Source organism: Egretta garzetta, unplaced genomic scaffold (assembly GCF_000687185.1).
Source record: "Egretta garzetta isolate BGI_Z169 unplaced genomic scaffold, ASM68718v1 scaffold260, whole genome shotgun sequence".
NCBI classification, from domain to species: Eukaryota; Metazoa; Chordata; class Aves; order Pelecaniformes; family Ardeidae; genus Egretta; species Egretta garzetta.
Window position 1 is genome coordinate 1,821,307 of NW_009258662.1, and position 24,247 is coordinate 1,845,553.

General features: G+C 48.9%; 1 protein-coding gene across 1 annotated transcript in view; it reads left to right on the top strand.

The window, feature by feature from the left end:
* PLXNA4 (plexin A4) overlaps nucleotides 1-24,247 on the top strand; it is a 454,140-nt gene that overhangs the window by 327,183 nt on the left and 102,710 nt on the right. The window contains exons 5-8 of the mRNA XM_009648415.1: nucleotides 13,037-13,160; nucleotides 16,489-16,642; nucleotides 19,497-19,596; nucleotides 20,961-21,075. Of these exons, the coding sequence (XP_009646710.1) occupies nucleotides 13,037-13,160; nucleotides 16,489-16,642; nucleotides 19,497-19,596; nucleotides 20,961-21,075 (493 nt within the window). The remainder of the gene's footprint in view (nucleotides 1-13,036; nucleotides 13,161-16,488; nucleotides 16,643-19,496; nucleotides 19,597-20,960; nucleotides 21,076-24,247) is intronic.

Consider the following 24,247-nt stretch of genomic DNA (forward strand, 5'->3'; position numbering starts at 1 on the left):
GAAGAAGCTGAGCTGTGAAAGTCAGGATGAGGCATACTTTGAGTAGAGTTTTTATTATTTTTGTCAGAGTTGGGGTGAAATGCTGATTTAGGTAGTTGGGAAGCTCTAGCTCTGACCAAAAGCCTGTACATCAGTCATGTGAAGGCCTGAAAACTACCATGTAAGCACATTTTATCCTTTACTTATGACCTATGAGACAGTTCACCTGTTGAAAGCTGGGCATCCAGCTCAGTCCATATTTTTATCTTGCTCTGAAGAGACAAGTGCCCTAGAGATGGATTGGGAACTTCAGACACAGTCTGAAAGGGGTTGGTGAGACTGCATGGGTGCCTGTCTTCTTCGGGCAGCAAATCTCATCACAGTGATTTCACATCACGAGGAGAAAGCCAAGCCTGCCCTAAGAGGTTCCTCTCCTTGTTTTTCCCTAGGGAGGCTTAACTCTTCACGTGGAATGCCTCTGCTCTCCAACCGGAGCCATGGGGCAGCCGCAGGCTTTCCTTTAAAGGTCTGCATGGTAATGGGGGCTCAGTCTAATTCCCTCTGTGCTATCCTGTGGACTTTTTCAGGCTTCTAATTGTACTGCTGCATAGCATGGGGAAAGTTTGGGCCCAGAGGGGAGAACTGTCTCTGCCAGCAGCAAACACCGGAGCTACAGCACACGTCATTGTCTGTTGGCTCTGCTGCCAGGGGACACGGACGGGCAGATGCACATGGGCAGGAGAAGGAAGGAAAGGAAGGAGCTGAAGAGTGATGTGAAAAAGGAGATATTGATGAAGGTCGAAAGGAGCAGTGGGGAGGGAGAGCCTGGTTTGAGAAAGTCATAGGCTTCTCTATGCCCTGCACCTTTCTGGGTAAAACTGGGGCAAGGGGTTTCCAGAGGTGGGGGATTTCGATAAACAGTGTTCAAGCCCAATCAGTCTATCCTGTGGAAATGTTTTCTCTCTTCTTACTATGCTTCCCCAAGTCAGAACAGCAGATGCTAACAGCAAAAGAGCAATTAAATTACATGCTGGCTGAGTCTGGCAGTGATTCAGTATCTGTATAAGTGGGAGACCCCTTACAGTGTACTTCCCATGGCTCCCCAAACCTCCCTGCAAACCTCCTTGAACACAGATGCTGTCCTCCTTGTTTGCAGTTTTCCTGCCCCATTTGTCCTTCAAGAGGGGAGGCTGAAGTGGCACCAAAGCCTCCCACCCATCTTTCAGGACTCCTGGGTCTCACTGCAGTCTTGGCAGTGATTTGTTGGGAAACCTAGGACGACTGGTTTGGATTAGCTCTGATCGCTGAGCAACACACTCCAAAGTTTGCCTTTCTGGAGGCACGGGCACCTCGCATCATCTTCACCAACAGATACTTGGCATTTGGGCCACGTTGATAGTGAAAAGACCAAATACATTTCTTTGGAGTGACTTGAGAGAAGCTCGCACAAAGAATTCATGGATAATTTTCCCGAGCATCTGAATCCGGCCATGAACAAAGAGCTTCATCCTCTTTCAACAAATTATTTGCATCAGCCCGTGCAGAGGAGAGCATGTAGGAGCACAGGAGAGCGTAGGTGTTATCTACCCAGGTTCTGGGGAAGACACTCACAAATATTATTAGCATGAATAGGAAGCACCATGATAGGATGCTCTCTGGGAAAAGCAATTTTTTTCATTAATTACTTGCCTTATCTAGCAACCTTGTTCCCTTTCTCTTGCTTTCTTCTTTTTTAATTTTCTTTAAAATGACTGTAAGTGAATTCAGTGCTGGGAAAGTTATTTTACTGCCTCCCCAGAGACAGAAGCTTGTATTACTCAGGTAGCCTTCAGCTGAATCTTCAGGGGTTTTTCCATCTCCATTTGAAGCCCAGTCTTTTATGGGCAGATGGCAAAAGACGGTTCCAGGCAGATTCCTGTCATTAGTTTCTTGTGGACCACCTCCGTGCTCTGGACTGGCTGCAGTTCATATGCGTGCCTTTGGCTTGAGTTCTGCCTGCTGCTTGTGATTTTGTGCTCTGAGATTCTCCTCCTGCCTTTAGCTTCCAGGCTTGAGTTGTGCCTGGTTCATTCAGCAACAAAAGGAGTCAGAGGGCTGTGATTTAAGGGACAGCATAGCAGAGACCCTGTAGCTTCAGAGGTGTCCTTTGCTTGTGTCTTTGACCCTTGCAGGAGGTTGGAAGAGGTCAGGGGATGAAGGCAGGTGATACCCATCCTCCCATATGTCAAACACACATGTTGGCTTTTTTCAGACCGCTTCTACAGCAGGGAACAGCTTTCTTCCTGTGTGTTTCCAGCGTGACTGCTGCTAGTCACTGCTTCAAGCAAATGCCACTGTTCGCCAGGGCACTGTGCCTCATGGCACAGGTCTCACTGGAAGCTGAAGACAACGAAAGTAGAGTTTCCCAGGCTGAAATGCCACCATCACCTGCAGCCTGAGGCTGGGACCCCGCTGGAGCCGAGTCCTTACCCCTAAGTTGCTCAGTGCTGGAGGTTGACTAATGCTGCAGAGCTTGCTGGGGCTTTTGGAGGCCTCTCTGAGCATGACGGCTGTCACGGGAAGAACAGAGCCTTTCTGTAATGCTGAGCAGGGCCGGCGGAGGGGTGTATTTCCACACCACCTTCCACAGACCCCCTCCCTCATTTCCACACCCTCCTCCCCTTGTGCCAGGAAACAATTTCCAATTCTTCATTGGACAAAGGCTCCAAGTTTCCAGGGATTTGCATGCGAAATGCTCCTGTTCATCTCAGGCTTGAATGAGCCATCAAAATGCTCATCAGGCATCTGCCTGCAGAGACACACACGTGTACACACAAATCGCTTGTCCGTGGCTGCACCCCAGCAATGCGTGAGCTGGTGTGGTCCTTGGGCCACCTCTGAACCTTTGTTCACAGGCGGGGGAGCATGTTGCATTTGATGGGCCAACCCAGGGCCCCCCAGGCCAGATTAGCACAGGGCAAGACAATCTGCAGCTCTAGAAACTCAGGGAAGGGGGTGAGGGGAAGGAGAAGGGGCATGAAATCCCCCAAAGCAGGGGGAAGGGATGCTGTTTATGGAGTGCTTGGCTTTGTAGGGCGGGAGATGGAGGAGTAAATCCCTTGCACCCACGCCCCGCAGGGCTCCGGGGGTGGGCTTATTCAATTGCTGTGATAGAGGGAGGAGCCCACCTGGGGACAGAGATAACGGGCGGGCGGTGGGATTGCCGTTCTGCAGCATAAGCTGGCAGAGTTATCAGGGCAGAAACTCGGCTTCTATTACCATGTATTAGAATAGATTAGCAGGCAGAGCAATTAGCATCCTCAGTCTATTTGGCGAAGTGACAGGGTCGGTAACGGGCAGGAGGCATGTGGGGAAAAGGCAGCTTTGGCAGGCCAGTGCTTCCCTCCCCAAACTTCAGCCCAAGGATGGAGGGATCTTCTGGTCTTGCACCCCAGGGTCATCCCTGCTGGGACATTGAAAAGAGCAGAGGTGGGACTGAGCTTTGGTTAGTGGTCTGAAACTTTCTGTGGCTCCTGGTCCCTGAAAAATTGCCCCAGGGAGATGCAAAACTCCAAACAGTGAATTTCATCTTTCTTGAGTTCCCTTTTCCATGAGATACTCCACAGATGTCTGGGTTCCAAAATACCACCAGTTAAAAAAAACCACTGCTTTGGCTTTCCCAGGCCACTCCAATGCCCTTTTTCCCATCTTTGCCCATGCTCATCACTGATGCCTAAAGAGCAGGTTTTTTTTTGGGAGGTGAGTCTGTTTGTGGTTAGAGCCAAAGATAAAAACAAGGGTCCAACTCCTTTCTCAGATGCATATGAATTTTCTGAGAAAGCTTCTCCTCCTCTCACCACCAGCACAGCTTTCCCAGGAATGATCCTGTGCATGATATCAGCTTGGATTTTGTCCTTCTTTCCCTGCAGCATCTCCTGCCTTTCTGTCCTGAATGGAGTATCCCTGGCAGTGAATAAAATTTAACCCCTTCGTGCCAGGGAAAGCTACCCTCTGACTGGGATGAAGAGCGACATGGAGGCCAGAAAGAGTAGACAGGGAGGGATGGCTATTCGCCACATCACCACAGGAAGTTTAAGGTCAATTATGTCTGCGTCTCGACATTTATGGCATTCCTATTCTTAGGACCCCAAGGGAACCTGGAAATGTCAAAACATTGCTAAAACTGACCTTAAACTTTACATGTGAGTGGGACTGAATCTCCTTCCTTTTCCTGACTCCAGACAGAAATTTGCTTTGGCTCCAGCAGAGGGAAAGGCAAATTTCAGCTGCTCCCTCCTTCCCCAGCCTTGCTCCCCCCTTGTGATAAAACCATCTCAGGAGACACAAAGCTGGCTCTACATGTTGGTCAGATTTTGGCTAAAAAACCCCTCTTATTACATCTCCAGATCCCTTTAATTGCTCTGTTCCTGTCTTATCCTTCTTTCCAACGTGGAAACAAAAAACTTTTCCCCGATAAAAAATGAAGCTGTCATACTGCATCTCATCCTGAAAGAAGGACCAGACTAATGAGACTGATTCAGACCATCACAGCCAGATAGCTTGAATCTCCAGAGCCTCCTGGAAATGAACGTCTCTCTGTGTCCTGCAGTCCCTTTCTCCAACTCCTATCCCCAGCCCTGGCTGAAAATGCCATTAAGAAGGTTTACACTTGGCTTCCACTGAGCTCCCTCTGCTGACCACCTTGCAAAAGGCATCGCAGACCTAGCTGGGTGGTCTTCGAGTAGACAACCCCTCCGGCCTCTGAGCATTACATCTCCAGATCCCTTGAATTGCTCTGTTCCTGTCTTATCCTTCTTTCCAACGTGGAAACAAAAACTTTTCCCCGATAAAAAATGAAGCTGTCATACTGCATCTCATCCTGAAAGAAGGACCAGACTAATGAGACTGATTCAGACCATCACAGCCAGATAGCTTGAATCTCCAGAGCCTCCTGGAAATGAACGTCTCTCTGTGTCCTGCAGTCCCTTTCTCCAACTCCTATCCCCAGCCCTGGCTGAAAATGCCATTAAGAAGGTTTACACTTGGCTTCCACTGAGCTCCCTCTGCTGACCACCTTGCAAAAGGCATCGCAGACCTAGCTGGGTGGTCTTCGAGTAGACAACCCCTCTGGCCTCTGAGCAAGGACTTCGGGCAGAGGAGGGACAGGGACTCTTGGGTGATATTCTGTACAATGTTTGTGCTGGGAAGGCAGGCTGGGGAGATAAGCAGGACACCAAGTGACCCTGGCTCTGTGTACAGAGAGGAAAACCCAGGCTTTGTAGCTTGTGGTACAAGATGAAGACTTTGAGGAACAGCCACCCTTTCTGTTATTTCATTTTAGAGGAAGTGCCCCTTCCCTTCGGGGGCAAGGAGAGCTGCTACTGGGCCATGCCTGCACCCCTTGCTAGATTTCAGGTTCCCAATTTGTTGGTCTGTGCTGAGCTGGGGATGGGGAGGCCTCTTCAGTTTGACCCTTGCCACCCACCTGCAAGTGCAGCTTGCCCCACCATGGGCTCTTGTTGGGCTGGGAAAACTCAGATTTCCCCTTGGAGATGAAGACATTGAAGAAATGGAAAATCATTGTGTCTTGCCCTGTCTTGCTCCAGGACAGCTGGGACCATCTGTGCTTCTCAGGGTCTTCAAATTGAGACCTAAATAAGATTTCACTGAAAGTTTCCCTTCTTCCTCTTTATGCTTCTCTGTGGAAATTTTTCTGAACTTTCTCCCTGGATGTATCTATCGAACACACCTGGACAAAGAGACTGCTGGGAGTGGAAGAAAGGTCAGACCCTGAGGTGTGGGAAGGAGTGGGAGTGCTTATGGCTCAGACCATGGGGGTGTTCACACCAGCCCTGCCCATTGCTGTCCTCACAGAGACTCTGGGATGTGCAAATGGACTGCTGGACCCTTCGTTCCCAGCTTCCTCCCCTGTCCCCACGTCTCCATCCCCGCTCTACCCAGGCCCACGTTCTCTTTCCCCATATCCTATTTTCTCTTGTTTGGGCATGAGAAGATTAGGAGACACATGAAAACCCTTGCCATAAGAGTCAAGGAGACAGACAGACAACCTGAGGAGAGGAAGGCAGGGTGAATTGAAGGGGAAGAGCTGAAGAGATATGAGAGAAACATGGGCATCTGTGTCCAAGCACGAAACTACAGAACTGGGAAGGGGTGAGGAATGGGATGGGGCAACATCTCCAACTTGCACAAGCTGAAGGCCCCAGTGTGAGTGACCCCACACCATGACAAATGCCTAGCTGTAAAGAGGCTGGGGAGAGAAATGGGGATACAAACATGAACTCTGTGCCCCATCGAAATGTCCCATCTTGCCCCGGTGGCCTGCCCTTGCTGGTGCGAATGGCATGTGTACGGGTTCCCACCTGCCACTTTGAGTTTACCAGCACTGGTGGGAAGGCGTAAGGAAAGGGTGGCTGTGATTATTCTGTCAAAGGGTGAGTGAATTTATCCCCTGTGGGAAATGTCACTGTTTGGAATCAGAAAAGAAAGCTGAAATGTCAAAACCTTTTGCAAAACAGCGATGCCCACAAATTACCTGTTTGAAGGTGGTGGAAGGGTGTAATTTCGGTTTGCCAAGCTGACCCAAACCATTGAGCTGTCTCTCATGCTGCTCCCCTCCACTTTTGGCATCAAATACAGATGTGTCATGTCCCTATTCTTCCCTGTGAGCCCATCTCACTGGCCAGATTACGAATCTTGCAATGCAAAGGCAGTCAAAAGAAAACCGCTGTGCATCAAATGGTGAGGCTTCTCCAAAAAGAATAAATTTGTTTGGAATTTATTTCTGGGAATTTATTATTTTTTAATGGTAATATTATTTTTTTTCCTGAATAAAACAAGTTTATAATGTGCTAATTGCCATTTGTAAAAGAAAAGCCCCTCTGTTCTGAGTAGCAATGTCTGATCAGATCCAATCACCACTCTTTTGTCTTGAAAATTGTTTTTAATTGACAAAATTGCAGATAAGACCTTTTCCATTGCCAGAAAACTGACATTTTTTTTTTTTTTTTGGTCTCATACTAGAAATGTTGGAGTCTGCTTCTGGGAAAATGAGGGAAAAAAAAAGAAAACTGAGAATAAAAATCTTCTCTTTTTTCAACAGCTATGGATATACACAAGAAAGACTCAGGACTATATGCTGTTCTTCTGATGGCACTATTTCTACCTCCCCACGAAAAAAAAAAAAAAAAGAAGAAAAAAAGATTTACGGAAACTTCCTCCTTGGTTTTCTCCTCCCAGAACTATTTGTCTCTGTCTATTTTGTCCATTCAGGGTGTCAGTTTGGTCTCCAGCAGGGACCACCGGATCTGGCTAATGGTGTGAATTAGCAGAACAACTTCCCACCTCTCCCCTGAAGCCTTGTGGCCCCAGGCCACCGCGTGGGTCTGTGGAGCAGCTGAGCACCTCTGACCCCGCAAGCTCAAATTATAAGAGAAAATCACTTCATGATCTTATCAGGGTTTTGCACGTCTTGGAAAATAATTACCACTAGAAAGGCCAGGCACAAGGGTCCTTTAAATGCATTTAATTTGCCATCACAAATGATACTAAGGGCTGCCTTGCTGGCACGTATGGCTAAGAGAAAAGCTTATGGGACTGTGAAGTATTTTGACCCTAATGAATGGCCAGAGAGAGGTCTGGAGATCTTGGCCTGTAGAGCTCTCAGGGCAGTATGTGTCTCCATCCTGGTGCAAGAAATGGGAGCTGCAGAGCTGCGGGGGTGCTCTGACTCAGGTCCTAAGAGCACCTGCAGCTCTGCCAACCTCCCAGCACCCTGCCTGGGAGGGGAGAGCACACCACCACCTTCTTCTCATTTCCCTCTGCTAAGAAATCAAGAGTCACCCAAAGCAAACTCAGGCATTTCGGGCAGTGGTGGGATGAAGAGATGGACAAGAAGTGGGAGGGGCAGAGAAATATCCCCCTTGGAGGCACTTGTCCCACCTCATACTCTCATGAGGGATGACCTCAGTTAGCACTTACTTCCTGGCATCGCAACTCCCCTGCTCCCTTTCCTCTGCAAATAGCACCTTTTCCGCAGTTTTCTCCCCATCCCTAGCCCCTACGTGGTCAGAAGACATCTTCCTATTTAAATCATCTTCAGCCTCCTGAACCAATCTCCATCCCCTGCAGATGTTGTGATCACAGCCACTTTATTACCATTAGTCCAGATCCCATGAGGTCTGGATGGCAAAGACACAACCTCAAGGTGGGAGGAAGGGGAGGTGCAATGCTCCAGAAATGTAGGACAGCAACTCCTTAGTGTAAACTGATAGGATGGGTATGAGGGTCTGCAGGACTGTATGGTGAGGGTGCAGCAAGGTATGGGATCCCACTACGTTGGGCACAGAGGAAACAAAGATGCAGCCCAAAAGAGGCAAGGTGAAAAATAAAGATAATGGGGTTTGACTTGTTGGGGTTTTTTTTGTGGGGTTTCTTTGTTATTTTTTCTACAATAGTATGGTGGAGATGTGCCTCACTGAGAGGCAAAGGCAGGTGAAAGCATGCGCATGGCACACATGTTTTCTTGTTAGGCTGGCAACCCTGCAGTAGCATGATCTCTTTTCCACACCACGCATAGGGAAAACAAGGAGCTTGCAGGTGGAGGAGTACCCCACTTGACCCTCCTTGTACCTGGTCTATCCAGGTGCATGGAACTCTTGGGTCTGTGCTCAGCTTCTCCAAAGATCTCTGGGCTTCAGATTAACCCTCTTAACCTTGGACATTTAGGGACCAACCCTGGAGGTGATGGAGTGAGTCTGGGCTTGGTTTGACCAAGCCCTAGCAAGGCAGAAGAGCCTTTAGCATCTTGTTGCAAAGGTGGAATAGCACTTTATCTCTCTGCAGCTGGTGTCTGCAGAATGTGCCCCCAGCAGATTGCTTTAGGTCCCAGATGGCAGACCCGGGATTTACCCATGATCTCTTGGGTCCCAGATCCCTTCATCTCATCCTCAGGAGACCTGGGCTTTGCTCTGCTCTCTGACATGCATGTGTCTATGCCTCACTTCCCTGTCTCTGCCTGGTAACGTTTCAACCTCGCAGAGGTGTAGTGAAGTTTAATTAGCTCCAGGCAAAGCCCTTTGAGATCCTCAGATGAGAGATGCTATAGAAGCGCAAAGTATTAATTTAACATTATTAAAATAATTGGTTAGTGGATGGTGAACAGAGGGTTAGCGTTAGCGGTATTTATTCATAATGGGAGATGAGGAGGAAATAACATTCCTCATGGTTCAGCGATAGGACTGGTTTTTTAGTGTTTGTACTGATGGTTTGGACAGAAGCAGGACACTTGCAATTGTTAAAGATGCAGCTGATAATGAAATAGCAGGTGTTATTAAGACGTACAGAGAAGTGCTGTGTCTACACCATAATCTTATGCAAATAAGTTCAGGAGTGGAATACGCTCTTTTAGGTGTCTTAAGTGTAATGTGATGCCACTGGGTGGGAGTTACGCACCAGCTAATTATAGCATGAATAGCATTGAATTAGGTTATATGGCAGTGGAAAGTGATCTCGGCGTATTGACAGACCCAGCACGTTAGTTACCGGTATTTTATTAAAGCAAAACAGTTATTGGCAGTACAAGGTATTTTTTTCTGCATAAGCCGTAACAGGCGCACCAGACGAGAGCGCAGCAGAGCCGCAGCAATCTCCCAGGGCCCAAAGTACGTTCTGACTCTCAACAGAGACAACAGAAATGATTAGTTGGGGTTGGGATATTTCATTATCCCTTTCACAGTCCAGCTGCCGTGCGCAGGCAGCTGCCTTCCAGGTGACCACTTTTCTAAGGCAGGCATTTGTGCCTGGAAGTACTTATTTATTAAAAGTCTCATTTGTCTTTATTTACAATTTGCTGAACTTACTTTTTGGGCAGCAACGTCCCCTCTGGGCAGCTGCCTTCAGTGGCTGGGTGCTTTGCCATGTTTGTTTCTGCGTTTCAGCCAACATCATTCAGGGATTTGAGACGCTGATGCTGGAGGGCAATACTTTGCCCTGCACACGCTGAAACAATTTTCTCTGCTGTTTCCCCTCACTCTTGGGGGAGGGCAGAACATTTTGGGGAATGCAGAGGCAGGCTGGAGGGAGGTTACTTTATGACAGGTCTGTACCTTTTTCTGCTCCCCTGAAAATCCACCACATTTTGCCTCTCCCCTGAAAATCCACCACATTTTGCCTCTGAAGAGCCTCAATTGCAGCTGCTGGGCAGCCACCTGGGAGAGCATGGTGTATAAACCTGCAGGACATTCCACATGTTCCACCTTGGGATAAATAAGGTGGTCAAGGAGGAGGAGATAGGGGAAGCCAAAAGGCTCTGAAGAAGAGATGGGTGAAAACATAAGGGTCTGAAGAAGAGCCCACATCACTCCTTTCTGTATGGACAAACCTGCAAAATGCACTGGCAGGCAGCTCCATCCCTTTAGTCTTGATTTATGCAGCATCTGGGGTCAGTTACCTGGGGTGAATTATGCTGCTAGCTCAAGGAAGGGGTCTGTCATGTTGACTTGAGAGCCTGAACCCTGCTGGTGACCCAGACCCCGGCTCGGTTTAGTTCAGCTTGGCAGAGCTCCCTCATCATCAGACTCAAGAACCAGGCACAACTGGGTGTTTGGGTTCCCCCCTGCCCCTTTGTTTTAGTTTGAGAAATTGCATTGAAAAAGTCAGACAGTCGAAGTCAAAAGTTAGGAAGCGGCAGAATTGAGGTCAGCTGTGGAAAAAAAAAGAATAATAATGTGTGATCCTGTAATTAAAGTCTGGCTTGCAGTGTGTCAGTGCAGGGAGCAGATTTAGGAGTGCAGAAGCTCCTTTCAGTCTGGCAGTACCTAATTCCTCAGACCCTGACACTGCAACCTTAACGTTGTATTAAAACCAGGCTTAGTTTGGTTTGGGTTTTCATCATTACGTTATTTGGATGCAACACACCTTACAACAGATATCAAGGCTGCAAGACACATCAGTCTAATAAAGAGTGAGGTTTTGGTAGGAAATGTTACATGTCTTAAATGTGTATGACCAATAAAGAGCAAGATAAGGTGCTGATAATTATATTCATACTCAGTGGTCGGGCTGGGAATACAAACCACATTCCTAGATGCTTAACCTATACCCATGTGTTGTCCTCCTGTGCAAATGTGCTGGATGTGTTTGCAACCTATTACACTTGAACAGAGCCTGGGTATCTGCCACTTTAATTTTAGAAAATCCAGACATTTCTATCGTGCTGCAGCTGGAGGAAATAAATGGGAGATAGAAGGACATCTTGAAGAATTTGGGCGCTTGTGTTTTAACACCGAGCCCAGAAGGGTTTCCTTCCAAGCTGTTCTCAGGAGAGGAGTTCCCATGCCCTGTAGATCTTTGATGGGATTGCTGTGTGTATTTGTTTTACAGAAGTGCTTACAAAAATCTCAGGTCAGCACTTTGCTGTGGCTTTCGTTCTGCAATAGGGGACTTACAGTTTTGGGAGTAGTTAATCAGCTATCCGCCCAACCCTCTGGAGACTGCACGTTTAAAATTCCTGATCCAGCATGCGGTAGCGCTAAAGGAGACTTAATGGGATGAAGGCTCCTAGGGAATGAAGGGTGGGAGCTGCAATGCTGCTCTTGCTCTCTCAAATCTGCAAAGCAAACCGAGAGCGTGCTGAGAATGGCAGAGATCTCCCTTTATGATTACTGCCACTGCAAATGCAAAACTTTCCTCTACCAGAAAGATGCAGTGATTTGAAGTTGAAATTGGGGTGCTCATTTTATCCAGTGTCAGCCACTAGAGAGAAGCCAAGCCCTAAAGTTTTAGGCCAGACCCCAAGCTTTGTAATATTCAGGCTCAGCCATATATTGAGTTGCTTTTGCACGTGTTGCCTCAGATCCCCTTCTGCAAATCCCCGTGCATACAGGCACAGTCCCTGCTCCAGGGAGCAAGGACCTTGAGGGGTGATCTTGGAGCTAACCCTCCAGCAGCCCTGGCGTGCTCTCACAACTAAGACTCCAAAGTCTGGGAGTGGGTGAATAATTTAACATCCGCACTTAGTCTTTATAGCTGATTTTAATGGGGGTAATAGCACTGCTAATAACAAAATCCATTGAAGACACCCTGTGCAAGTCCATAACATTAGCTTAATGGCAAAAGGTAATTGGCATGCAGTTGGAGCTGTCCTTTTGTATTAACCCTGTGGATTTCTAGACAGACATCTTCCTTGAAGCAATGGCCTTGGCAGCACATGTGGAGTAAAATACAGATGTGTTTTATGCTAAGCAAATGCAAATCTGGATTCAAACAGGGTGCACCGTTACCAATGCACATTGCTGGCCTGTGTTTACGCTGGACAGGCAAGACAAGAGACAGTGACAGAGCTGAAAGCACTGAGAACAGCTGGTGCATGGTGCAAGCTTCGTAGGCTTGTGCAGTGCAGGTGCCGTGCACCCACCACTTTCACTGAACTCCCACCAGCAGAGCACCAGAATTTTTAAGATTCAACCCTGGGCACCTGTAGTCAGGCACTTTCAAATCAGATGCCAAAAAACCCCCTCAACCTGCCTAGGACTACTTAGCAGCTGCTGGGCAGTGGGTGGGAGGGCTGCTCCTTCCCAGGAGAGAGGTGCCAGCAACCTAGAAGTACCACGGATTTGCAGTCTCCTCTGTGGGACCAAAGAGCATGAACTATGCACAGCTACTCTAGAAGGACTTCCCTGTGGAAGATGTCCCACTGCCCTTGGACAGGACAGTTTTCAGGGTTGCCAGGGGAAGTTTATGTTGTACCTGCTATGTGGGTAGAAAGACAGAGCATCTCCGGAGCTGTGCATTCTACCCGAGGGATGGGGCTCTCACCCAACACCCTTCTTCCTTTCATGGTGTCTTTGCAACTCTCCAGGCTGCTGAGCTAACCCATGGCTGCTAGCATGACTCAGGGTGCTCCAGGGCATGAATGTGGTTTTCCAGCTGGTGCAGTCCCAAAGGATAGAGTGTTGACTTTCCATCCAAAATTATTGCTCCCTCCATGTCCCAGGGTTGTCCTCACCTTCCCAGACTGGTTTTCTATTAACTCTGTCACTCTCTGTTCCCGTTTGCTCAGGTGCACGAGGAAGGAGCGATGTGAACGCTCCAGCGAGCCTCGGAGATTTGCCTCGGAGATGAAGCAGTGTGTCCGGCTTACCGTGCATCCCAACAACATCTCTGTCTCCCAGTACAACGTATTGGTGAGGAACGTTAATCCTTGTCCCCCTTAGGTTTAATCTGCCCATGAAGTTTGACAGACCCAGGTATGTGCAACCTGGGTTCAACACGAGTGCGAAGGACTGGCAGCTCCATGCACGAGGTTCTCCAGAGTCCATTAACTTCCCCAGCAAATCTCCTGGCACAGAGAAAGATTCACCATGGAAGGACATTTTGCCTGTTTAGAAGTGTGGAAGAGGTTCTCCTGTTTGCTGTGAGGAGCTGAGGGCAGGTCTGAAGGGACTTTGTGCCCTGCAAGTGTCTGCATACAGTGTAGTAGTTTACTTCCTTGGGGGAGGGTTTTGTGTATGGCTGAGCATGGACTTTAGGCAAGGGACATTATCATGAAATGATGAAATTACTTTCTAGGATAAGGACAAATGTGTTATTTCAATAAGCTCCAATTTTCTATCATATTGGGTGGAAGTGTTTCTTTCTTAAGCCACCAAGAACACTACCCTGCTGCAGGTCCAGCACTGAGTATGCAGAGCAGAGAGGCAGGATGCTGCTCAGAGCAACCTAAGGCTGCCAAAGTTCATGCTCTCTTGTGATGTTCCCCAGCACAAAGTTCAGCCTTTATGGCCTCAAGCTACTCAAGTCAGCAGCCAACAAAGCCGCAGTGAATGCTGGTGTAGCAGTAGATGATCCTTTCTTGAGGCAAGAAATATCTGTTGGAAGATCTAACCAGTTTGTGGTTTCTCTCCTGACTTGTGACAGCAGTACCTTACATGGTGAGATCCCAACACCCTCTGAGAAGAAAGCAGAGACCTATTTCATTCAGGCTACTAGGGCTCTGTCCTTTTGGCCATACTAGTTTGGGCTGGAATAGTTGATATCCCAGGCCCCAAAAGTTCAGTCTCTGGATGAGGTATTCACTAGCCCCACACCCTGAAAGATCTAAATGGTGTGGCTCAAGATGCAGCTGCCAGACATCTTCCAGGTGACAGGTTTTGGAGTGCTAGGGTTTCTTCAGTGATAATGAAATCAGCCTTTCAAAGCCTGCATGTCCAATCACTGCTGCTTTGTTTCAGCCTCTTAACTTTGCTGTGACTTTACTTTCCCAGGCTTCAAACAAAACTGATCTGAGACATCTTGAGTCCTTTGTTCTTCTGGGAGTTCAAGGTTTCTTTTTCTTATTCTTTCAGTAGTTGTTGAATTCTTTCATGTTGGAATAAATCCTGGGGGACTGGCTGGCTCAGGGAGATTGAAACTGGTAACAGAATAAAAGACCTTTACCTCTAGGTTACTCTGGCAGGGCAAGTCAACCCAGAGGTGCTGGGATCAGAAGTTGCCATTGTCTGACTGTTGCCCAATGATCTGCATGAACATTTCCATGGGAGTCTCAGCCCAGTCGCAGATAGACAGGTGTCTCAGCTCATCCACAGTCATGACAGAGAGTCTCTTGGCAGATCAGGAGGGGAACATCAACAAATGAATGCCTGGTGGTGTCCTTACTGAGTCTCACTTGGGTTCTAGCAAAGGGTCAATGATACTGAGTTCTTGCCCACAGAGGCAGAGAAGGTATCTGTGTGGCCAGACAATCTTTTAGATTTTGGGTACTAACAGGGACTTGGAAAACTGAGTGTTTCAGTCCAGGGCTGCTGCTCTGGGATCTCTGAGAAGAGATACTTGCTGGGAAAAGGCTCTGTTCTTCCCTCATCACAGCAACTCCAGAGCAGGCATGTGGGATGTAGGACTTCTTGTCTGTTCAGAGTGTGCACTGGCTCATGATGTTTGTTGCCAAGCACTATTGGTCTATCCATTGGTGTCGTCTTCTGCATGGCACACCTTCATTCTGCATTGCCCATGCTCAGAGAGAAATATTTGTTAAGCAGCATAGTTTCCCCTTCTCCATTGCTAGCAGTGTTTTAATGAGCAGGGAGAATGGAGCCTGAGTGCTAAATCCATCCAAATAACCAAAGCTTTTTCCTACTCCTCATCCAAAAAATCGCCTTTCCCCTTGCCATTCCCATTGCTCGAAAATGAACACTCTCTCACAAAGGCTTTATGTCAGCCAGGGCTAAGGCCTGCCTGCTCAGCCTTTCTCCCTGATGGTGCCTAGTGTGAAGAAATAGCTCCAAGCCTTCTCTAAGTGAGGAAAACACAGTGTGTGGGAGCAGTAAACACTATGTTACGTTATGTTATGATTCTCTCTTGCTTGGTCACCTGGACTGACCTCTTCTGTTCTTTGTGCTGGTAGAAACAATACTTCAGCATGCATTTGTGTCTCATTTCAGTGACTGTCAGCTCAGATGGGGCCTCAGCTAGCTCATGGAGGAGGCAAGTGTGGAAAGCATCTGCATTTGTGCCTGTGTCAAGTGGCTGGCTCTAGTGCTTGGTCACAAAACTTCTAAATTTATACTAACTAGCAGGTCATCAGAAGGTGTTAGAAGTACCCTGGGATGCCTCTCTGTGTTCAGACATGATCTAGTGGGTTGGGCAGGACCCTCAATGATGGAAAGCAGCCATGCAGGATCTTAGCTGGTCTGGGCAGTTAGCAGCATGAGGGTCCTTCTCCAAAGAATAAACGTGATGGAAACCAGCCATGAGATTCCTTTCCTTCATGACCATGGGCAATGACATAGCAATGCCAGTGGGTGTTGAGAACTCTAAAAACACGGGCAATTTCTCCCTCAGAGATTTTTTTTTTTATGTGTGGCAGCCCAATACAGCATGTCCCCAGGGCCAACTGCTTCTTTGGTGGGATGGGCAGGAGAGGTTTGCTGTGCCTCTAGGGACAGCATTTTTTTTTTTGTGGTGGACTGAAGGCTGTAACTAGACTCTCCTTACACAGGACCTTGGTGACAGAGCGCTCCCCCATCTGCTGATGCTAGGAGAGCAGGCCGTAGAGAGTTAGACTGGAGCGCTACAGTTTCTCTGTAGTCTGCAGAGTGCCTCTTGTGAGTAGTAGTCACCTTCCTCAGAAACCGCGTGCTTTGGGGCCACCAAAGCCCTGGTCTTCACAGCTGGCTCCAAAGACTCCCTGCCTAACCTTACACTTGCATGACAGATAGTGAGCACTCCCTCCCCTCCACTGACCCAGCCAGCACTGGGATGCAGTGCAGTTGCCCCTGCATAGCCACGTACCACTTGTGTCAGCATCAGCATCTCATCCCCTTCCCCTTCCACACACACATCCCTCTCCTGAATCGCTGCTTTCTGTTGAAGGAGGATGCTCTCTCTAGCAAGAGGCTCTTTGTCCAACCTCTCCAGTGTAATTCTCTCCTGCTGTCCCAGCTCTGTTGTTCAGCTTAGTATTCTCTCTTTTCTTTTTTTCTCTCTCTTCTTCCCTCCCTCCTTCTTTGCTTGCAGCTGGTTTTGGAGACCTACAATGTCCCCGAGCTGTCAGCAGGAGTCAATTGCACCTTCGAGGACCTTTCGGAGATGGATGGCTTGGTGGTGGGCAGTCAGATCCAATGCATCTCGCCAGCTGCCAAAGAGGTACCTCAGATCATCACAGAGAACGGTGGGTATCTCACAGCTCCTCCATCTGCACCACTTCTCCCTCCTTTCCTCACTCTGCACCCCTGTGTCTCTCCTGCTTTCTCCCAAAGCAGAGTTTGGCTCATGGGAGCCTGAGGACAGGGTATGCAAAGCACAGGGAGTAGGTGGGACGCTGTGCTGGTACACACTGGTGGAGCTGCACAGCAGCACATCGAACCAGGCATTGTCTGAATGTGTGTGTGTTTATGTATGCACACGTGTGCAAGTGGTGTGCTGCAGTACCAGTACCTGCGTTAAGGTGCTTGCATGGGCAATAGTATGTGTTTTCAGACTGCCACCGAGTGGCAGTCGCATATATCTAGCAAAGACAAGAGATGGATGTGGGATATTCGCTCACCTTTTGCCCAGGCTGGTGTCATACAACCCAGTGAGTGAGGCTGTGCATGCTCTCGACACATCCCATCCCCTGCAGCAGCCAGGAAGTCATGCAGACCTGAATGACCCTGTCTGTAATTTCATCCTGCTCCTCCCAGATTTGGACCTGTATGCTCATTTCTGTGTCTTTGTCCCTGGCCTTTGCTGCTTTTAGCTGTTCTGGGTTTGGTACTGGCTCCCTCTCCCAAAGTGGTCCAGCACAGAAAGCTCCCTTGTGTGGGCTTTTTTACAGGCTGCCCAGGGAGGTTGTGGAGTCTCCTTCTCTAGAGATATTCAAAGCCCGCCTGGATGAAGTCCTGTGTAGCATGCTCTAGGTGAGCCTGCTTTAGCAGGGGGGTTGGACTGGATGATCTCCTGAGGTCCCTTCCAACCCTTACCATTCTGTGATTCTGTGATTCTGTCTCCAAGGATGGTGTCCTCACCCACAACATCCTGCCCTTTCTTTGTTTCCCTTTTCTAACAAGTTTTCTCCGTACTTTCAAGAGCACCAGTGACTCTTTGCAGGGACTTCATATAAAAACATCGACCCTGCTGATCACCCCAAGAGGCACAGAGAGGATGTTGCCATTTTTGTCCTTGGCTTCTTGTGAAAATTTACTGTAAAGTTTGTCTCTAAGGGTCCTCAGGCCACAGAAAAGGAAGTGACACGAACTGTCCCCATCATCTCTGCTCTCCCCAAGCTGCACACACCTGCATGTGCTCTCCACTGCAGTCCCGCTGAGTTATCAGTCATGTTTACCTACCAAGATAGATGCCAGGAACTATTTTCTTGGTGTGGACATCTGTCCCAGGCCAGGCTATAATCAACCAGCAAACAAAAATAGCAGTGGAAGCTGGAGGCAGGACAAGAGAGAGAGATTTCTGTGAAGCATGGTTTTCAGAGAAGCTGGGCACATGCAGCTTGTATCAACTTCAGCAGCTGGTGCTCCGCACCTCTGCAAAGACCAAGTCCTCCATGCATCATGCCAGAAGCTGGATTTGAACCAAAGGATGTGAAGCTCTGTAGCGCGTCTGATCCCTGGAGCCATCCAATCCTCACATCCTGTTTTAAAATATATGCAAGACGCTGGCAAAGTTGTTAAATACGAAGCGGTTAACAGAGCTGTCAAAGCCGGCGGCAGCAGATGGGCAGCAGAGTCGAGCACTGGCAACAAAATGTGTTTAGTGAAGTGTGTGGGGTGTGCGTGTGTGTGTGTGTGTGCTTGTAGGTGGGTGAGCGTGCATGCAGGCACACGCTGTGATGAATTGTCAAGTTTGCTTTGGCTTGATTGATTAATGAATCTTTCAGGTGAGGAGGAAAATAATAGAGGTGAAAGGGCCAGCCAGGTTGAAGTCTTGAATTAAGCATGGGTCTCTTCCCCACCAAATTACTGCAATTACTGCACCCACTCATTACCCGCACGTGACAGGCTCTGAATTGGGCTTTTGGCGTTGTGGGAAGAGGTAACAGTTGACTGCCCAGCATGGGAACAGTGGGAAAGGGATGAAGAGATGGCGCGTAGGAGATGAGGTGCAGGGATGGGTCTGCTATGGAAATGGATTAGTCCTTCTGGAAGTGCAACGGCTTGTAGAAGTCCCTCACGCTGAGCTGGGTTCTTTGCAGCCAAAGGCGTGAGTGAATGGACCTTGGGGTGAATGGAGTGAGTGAACCTGGAAGAACTGTTCACGTGGGAATCTCTCTGTTCATCAGCATTTCCCAGGCTGCAGATCGGGAGCTCCTACCCTGTCCTCACTGTTGTGGTGTCTGTCCTCCTTGCTCATTCCTCCATCCTCCTTTATCGAGGTATAACCTCTCCTTGGGGGCGGGATCTGCAGGTGGCCTTTTTCAAACATGGCTGTCCTGGGTACTGGGCCCTATTCAGAGATATTAAATAATGAGGGTGAGGAGAAAGCAGATCTTTCTTTATCCCCTTAGGAAGGCAGGTATGTTTATCCTTCAGACAGTATATGCAGAGGCTAACGATGTTTGGGGCCAGCACTCAAATCTTCCACAGGCCCATTGCTTCTGGGGACATCAATTGAACCAGAAGCAGTGAAGAACTGTAAGGGGAGTACTCCATTTTAATGACCTCATAATTCCAGACATCTGCATCCTCTCTTTGAGCTTAGCTTTCCTGTTTGATTAATTCAGTCACCATAGTTTTGAAATTAGTGAGGTATGGTCTAGACCTGTCATCACCACCCAGCCCAGACTCTGCTCCCAGGTGTGATAATTTCCAGTGGTGAAGACCTACTTCATCAACTCAGTACCATGAGAGGGGGAGGTGTATACGTTGAAGAACTGGGTTCTGGAAGGATTTTATTGAACTTCCTACATTTATTGAGGATAGACTAGCTGAGGCACTGTGGGATAGCTCCAGGTTCAGGCTGGTGGCATGGCCAACAGGGCTTAACTAGGCTAAAGAAGAAGTCATACACTGATGCATTTATTTTTTCCCCAGGAGACCATCACATTGTCCAGCTTCAGCTCAAGTCCAAGGAAACGGGTATGACCTTTGCCAGCACCAGCTTCGTCTTCTACAACTGCAGCGTCCACAATTCGTATGTTCATTTCCTTTGATATCTGCTTTCAATCCCACCCCTGGATCTGCCACAGAACTCACCGCTGACTGGGGCACATGTCCCTCAAGAAGCTGGTTAGGTGTGGAGGTGACCTGGGGTCCGAGTGTGACCGATGACACAGGATCACTTCCGTGATGGTCAGCATGGTGGGGTCTCTCCTGGGAAGACCAAGTGTTCTGCTGATGAGGATCCTTTTCAGGAAGGCATTGCCTTCGGGAGTGGTACATCCTCGTGTGTTCCTCATGTGGAGGAGCATCACATCAATGGGAATTTGCCAGGGAAGGGAGTCAAAAGCGGGTTGTGACCTCAGCAAATACCCCCCTCATTTCCTATTAAGCAGTTGTTTGTGGATGGCCGGACACTGCCTACACATACACACCTCCAACCTTCATCTATGCCATCAGTCCCACCATCAGGAGCCTGCCCCATGTAATTAGCATGGTCTGGGGCCCTCAGATCTGGAAAGACAGGAGCTGCTTGTTCCTGCATGATGTGAACTGAGCAGGGAACACCCAACTGATTCCCTCAAGTCTGTCTTTTCCATCCTGTAAGCTCTTTTCCTACCCCGCACCCCCTTCTTCTGGGGTTCAGCTGGCACTCAGGACTGCTCAGGAGCTGCCCCACTGGGGTGGGTCTGAAGCTTTCCTGCAGAAAGATGCTCCCCCAGCAGGTTGATCCACCCCTGAGCAAGGCTGAGCGGCTCTGTCCCCACCACTGAGCCATCAGAAGTGCCAAAAGCAGATAATTACTGCAGCTCAGCAATTCACAAGGAAAGGCAAATCCTATTTCCGTGTTCCTGCTGCTTTGACAAACAGTGTCAGAAAGCAAGTGCTGGGGGGAGAGCAGGAGAGATGGTGGTGTTAAATATTTATGGCATGTTTTGGTTTCTTACTTGACAAACTATAATACACTATCCATTTTTAATTTGATGTATCAGAGCAAGCACTTGTTACCAATTTGAAGAGCAGCTCACTGTACCAGAGCTGAAAGTGGATTGGAGTTGAACGAGATTTCACAGACAGAGGGGTGAGGGTGTGCGTCTGCCTGTTGGGCTCAGCCAAGCAACTGGAGGCAATTTTTTCACTCCTGCCCATTAAAAACCCACTGGCACGTAAGGGACAGGAAAATTTCCCTCCCTCAAGTCCCCTCCATGTACTTCAGAGCCTGCAGCTGCACAAAGATCTCCAACAGTGTGAGCGACCATGAGTCGTTACCATCCACTGCTTGTTTTATTCAGAGAGCTTGTTGTGGCTCAGGTTGGTTGCTGGTGAGCAGACAAGGTCTGTCCTGTTGGCTGACAGGTCCTGGCTGGCCAAGTGATGACTCTTTGTCTCTATTTCCAGGTGTCTGTCCTGTGTGGAGAGCCCTTACCGGTGTCACTGGTGCAAGTACCGCCACGTCTGCACTCATGACCCCAGCTCCTGCTCCTTCCAGGAGGGACGAGTCAAGCTGCCTGAGGTAGGCAGGGGCACAGGGCATGTGTCACATACGTGGGCTGCTCAGGGCTGATACTGCCTTTTGGCCTGGGGCAGACCAACAGTCCAGAAAGCCTTCTCCACCTCCAGTCCCACCCTCTTCCCTCTTCTGCTCGCCCTCCAGCAGACCCTCACCTTTCCCTCTGCTCCTCTCCTCTCTGCTCTGCCAGACCCCCAGGGAGCTGCCTTCTCCCTCCTATACACTACAGGGAGTGTGTTACCTCGGAAAGTCATTGCAAGCTCCCAGCACCAAGGGACTGGGAGGTATAGGAAACACTGGCATTGCATCTGTCCAGAGGAGAGCAACGAAGCTGGTGAGGGGTCTGGAGCCCCAGGCTGCTGGGGAGCAGCTAGGAGAGCTGAGGATGTTCAGCCTGGAGAAGAGGAGGCTGAGGGGAGCCCTCATCGCTCCCTACAACTGCCTGAGAGGAGGGGGGAGCCGGGGTGGGGGGTAGCCTTGCAGACAAGGTGCTTAGGGACAGGGTTTAGTGATGGCATGGCAGGGTTAGGGTAACAGTTGGGCTTGATGATCTTAAAGGGCTTTTCCAACATAAACGATTCTATGATTCTATTCTATGATCTCCCCCAGGAGAGAAGGAGTCTGGCTCTAAACAGATACCCCAGGCTGCTGAGATCTGGGGAGGATGTAGGGCTGGGTCCACAGTGTCAGTGGATTTCAGCCATGCTTTGAGCACCTCTGTGGCTTCATGGGCTTGGTACCTAATGGCTAGCACATCAAACTGCCTCCAGACGAGGCCAGGGAATGCCTCATTGCCAGTCGCTGAGCTGAACTGGACCTTGGGGCTTAATCCAGAGCTGGCTGCTGCGCTGCAAATGCTGTCTGGCTCGTATTGTAACTAATGAGCACTTGCAGACAAGTGGAGCTCAGGAGAATACAAATAGGAAGCCACTTAATTACTTCCTGGTCAGGAATGGTCTGAAAGCATCCCGGCCTGTCTGGTAAATGACCTGAGATGGCTCGTTGCTTGCCTGGCCCAAGGGACCAGTACCCATTAAGAGATCTGATATCTGCTGACCCACCAGGCACAGAGGCGGCTGCCGAAGACTCCGGCAACGTGTGTCACATTCAGAGGATGAAATCCCCACAGCTCCCTGTGCTGCCTTCTGGGTCTGGTGTCTCTGATGTGTTCCCCCCTGTACCCCAAGCCCATGCCCCAGGCAAGCCAGATTGCTGGACCAAAAGACACACATGTAGTGTCTTCGCACTCCTATGGCATCCCCTGTTCCCCCCCACCCCTTCCTTATGTGCTGGTTGAGATCTCACATATATGCTGGTTAAGGTGTCCTGGAGCAGACATCCTGAACTGCTGTGGCATTGGGACAGGCCATAAATATTCATGAGCGGGGAGGTTGCCAGTTCTTCATCTACCAGGATTCAGAATTTGCTGTAAACCTGCTGGGAAACTTGCTGAGGAGCTGGAGGGTTGGACATGATCCACTCAGTGGTGATGTGGTTCAGGAAGGCAGCCCAGGGCTCAGCCCTTCTGGTAGGCTATCCCAACCAAACAGGCCCTATTCCCTCGTGACAGGTTTTGGCCATTCCTGCGGGCCACAGGTCTCTGTGCCTTCCACTTCAGGAACTGGAGGGACCTCAACCTCTTCCTCAGGTGGTATTCCCTGGGATGCTTTGTCTCAGCTTCCTGCTGTACAATGCCACCACCATTTATCTTCTCTGGTAGACTCCTCTGGTGTGTCTCATGTACCAAGCACAGGATTTGCCTTCCCATTTCTCACCTCTTTCCTCCTCCATCCCCCTGCCTGGGGTGAAGGGCCTACGTTGCAAATCTCCTCCTCCCTCAACCCTTATCACATCCTTGGTATTTCTGACACTTGTTCCCATCAGAAAGATCATGAGAAGCTCTGTGCCATCCCCAATTCCTTCCCTAAGGAACTGTATTTTCTGTAAAGCCAAGACCACTGGGCTGGTACACAACCCCGTGTATTTACTTTATGCCCTCCAAGGTCTTGCTCTGCAGAATGGGGGAGGAGGCAGTGGACTCGTCCTCTCCATATCTGCCCATTTTAGCACACCTTTTCCATCACTGCTTTATCACCTCTCATTGGGTTTCTTTCTGAAAGGTATCATCAGACTAGGAGACATCTCCAGTCTGGAGGGCTTTGTCTGTCAGTAGAGATTGCTCTTTCTCTCTTCTGTCCCCTTTAACAGAGGATTTCCTGCTGACTCTGTGCAATTTGCATGGCAGCAGGGAGAGGCACAAACCTGACCTTAGAAGATGAGTATTGATCAACAAGGCAATGATAACATCACGCAACACATGTATGTTACATTGGTCATTGATTATGAGGGTGGCAGCCCTCCTGGCTTCTGCAACAAAACCATCTCTGGGCACGAACCTCTTTCCCATGGGAGACAACATTTCGCAGCCAGCTGCTCAACTCAGGAGCTGGTTTTGCTGTCTGCTGCACAGAAGAAATGTTTCTCAGCACTGGGACAACTGGACAATATTGGCAAGGATAATGGCCTTGCAAAACCCAAAACTTTCGGAGATAGCTTTCTGCCTGACAATGTGAGAAATGCTCTGTAGCCTCAGGGTCCTTCTCTTTGCTGTCTGTGTGTTTGTGGCCCTCAAGGACACTAGGGCTGGGGAAGGATGGCATCACAAGTACATTCTGACAAACGCAGATTCACATTCGTCCTGTGGCTAGAAAGGTTTTGTCAAATGGCACTTTCAACAAATGCTGTGTATATCTCCCACGCTTTTCTTGAGAAGCCATCTTCTCACCGACTCATCTCTCTCACCGAAATTTCCACCGCCTATTTTTTACTTTCACCTTTAATTCTTTTCCTTTCTGTCCTGTACCCTTGCCTATTCATTGAGCGGGTTCTTTGAACAATAGAAACTATTTGGTACCTTGAAGCCAAGCCTGGCTCTTTGTTGTCCATCCAGACTTCCACACGGTTCCCAATGACATAAAATGAATCAAAACATTGACAGGACTGAGGTCCATTTCCAGCCTTCCCTTCAGTAGTGCTCAAAACATACCACCACCTTGAGTGGATCTGTGTTTACTGGCCTTTAATCTCCATCTGCAACACTCCACCTTTTTCTCTACAAGCACTTGGACCCCAAGAGGATGAGGATGGGGTGTGTTCTCTACCATCCAAGCATGAG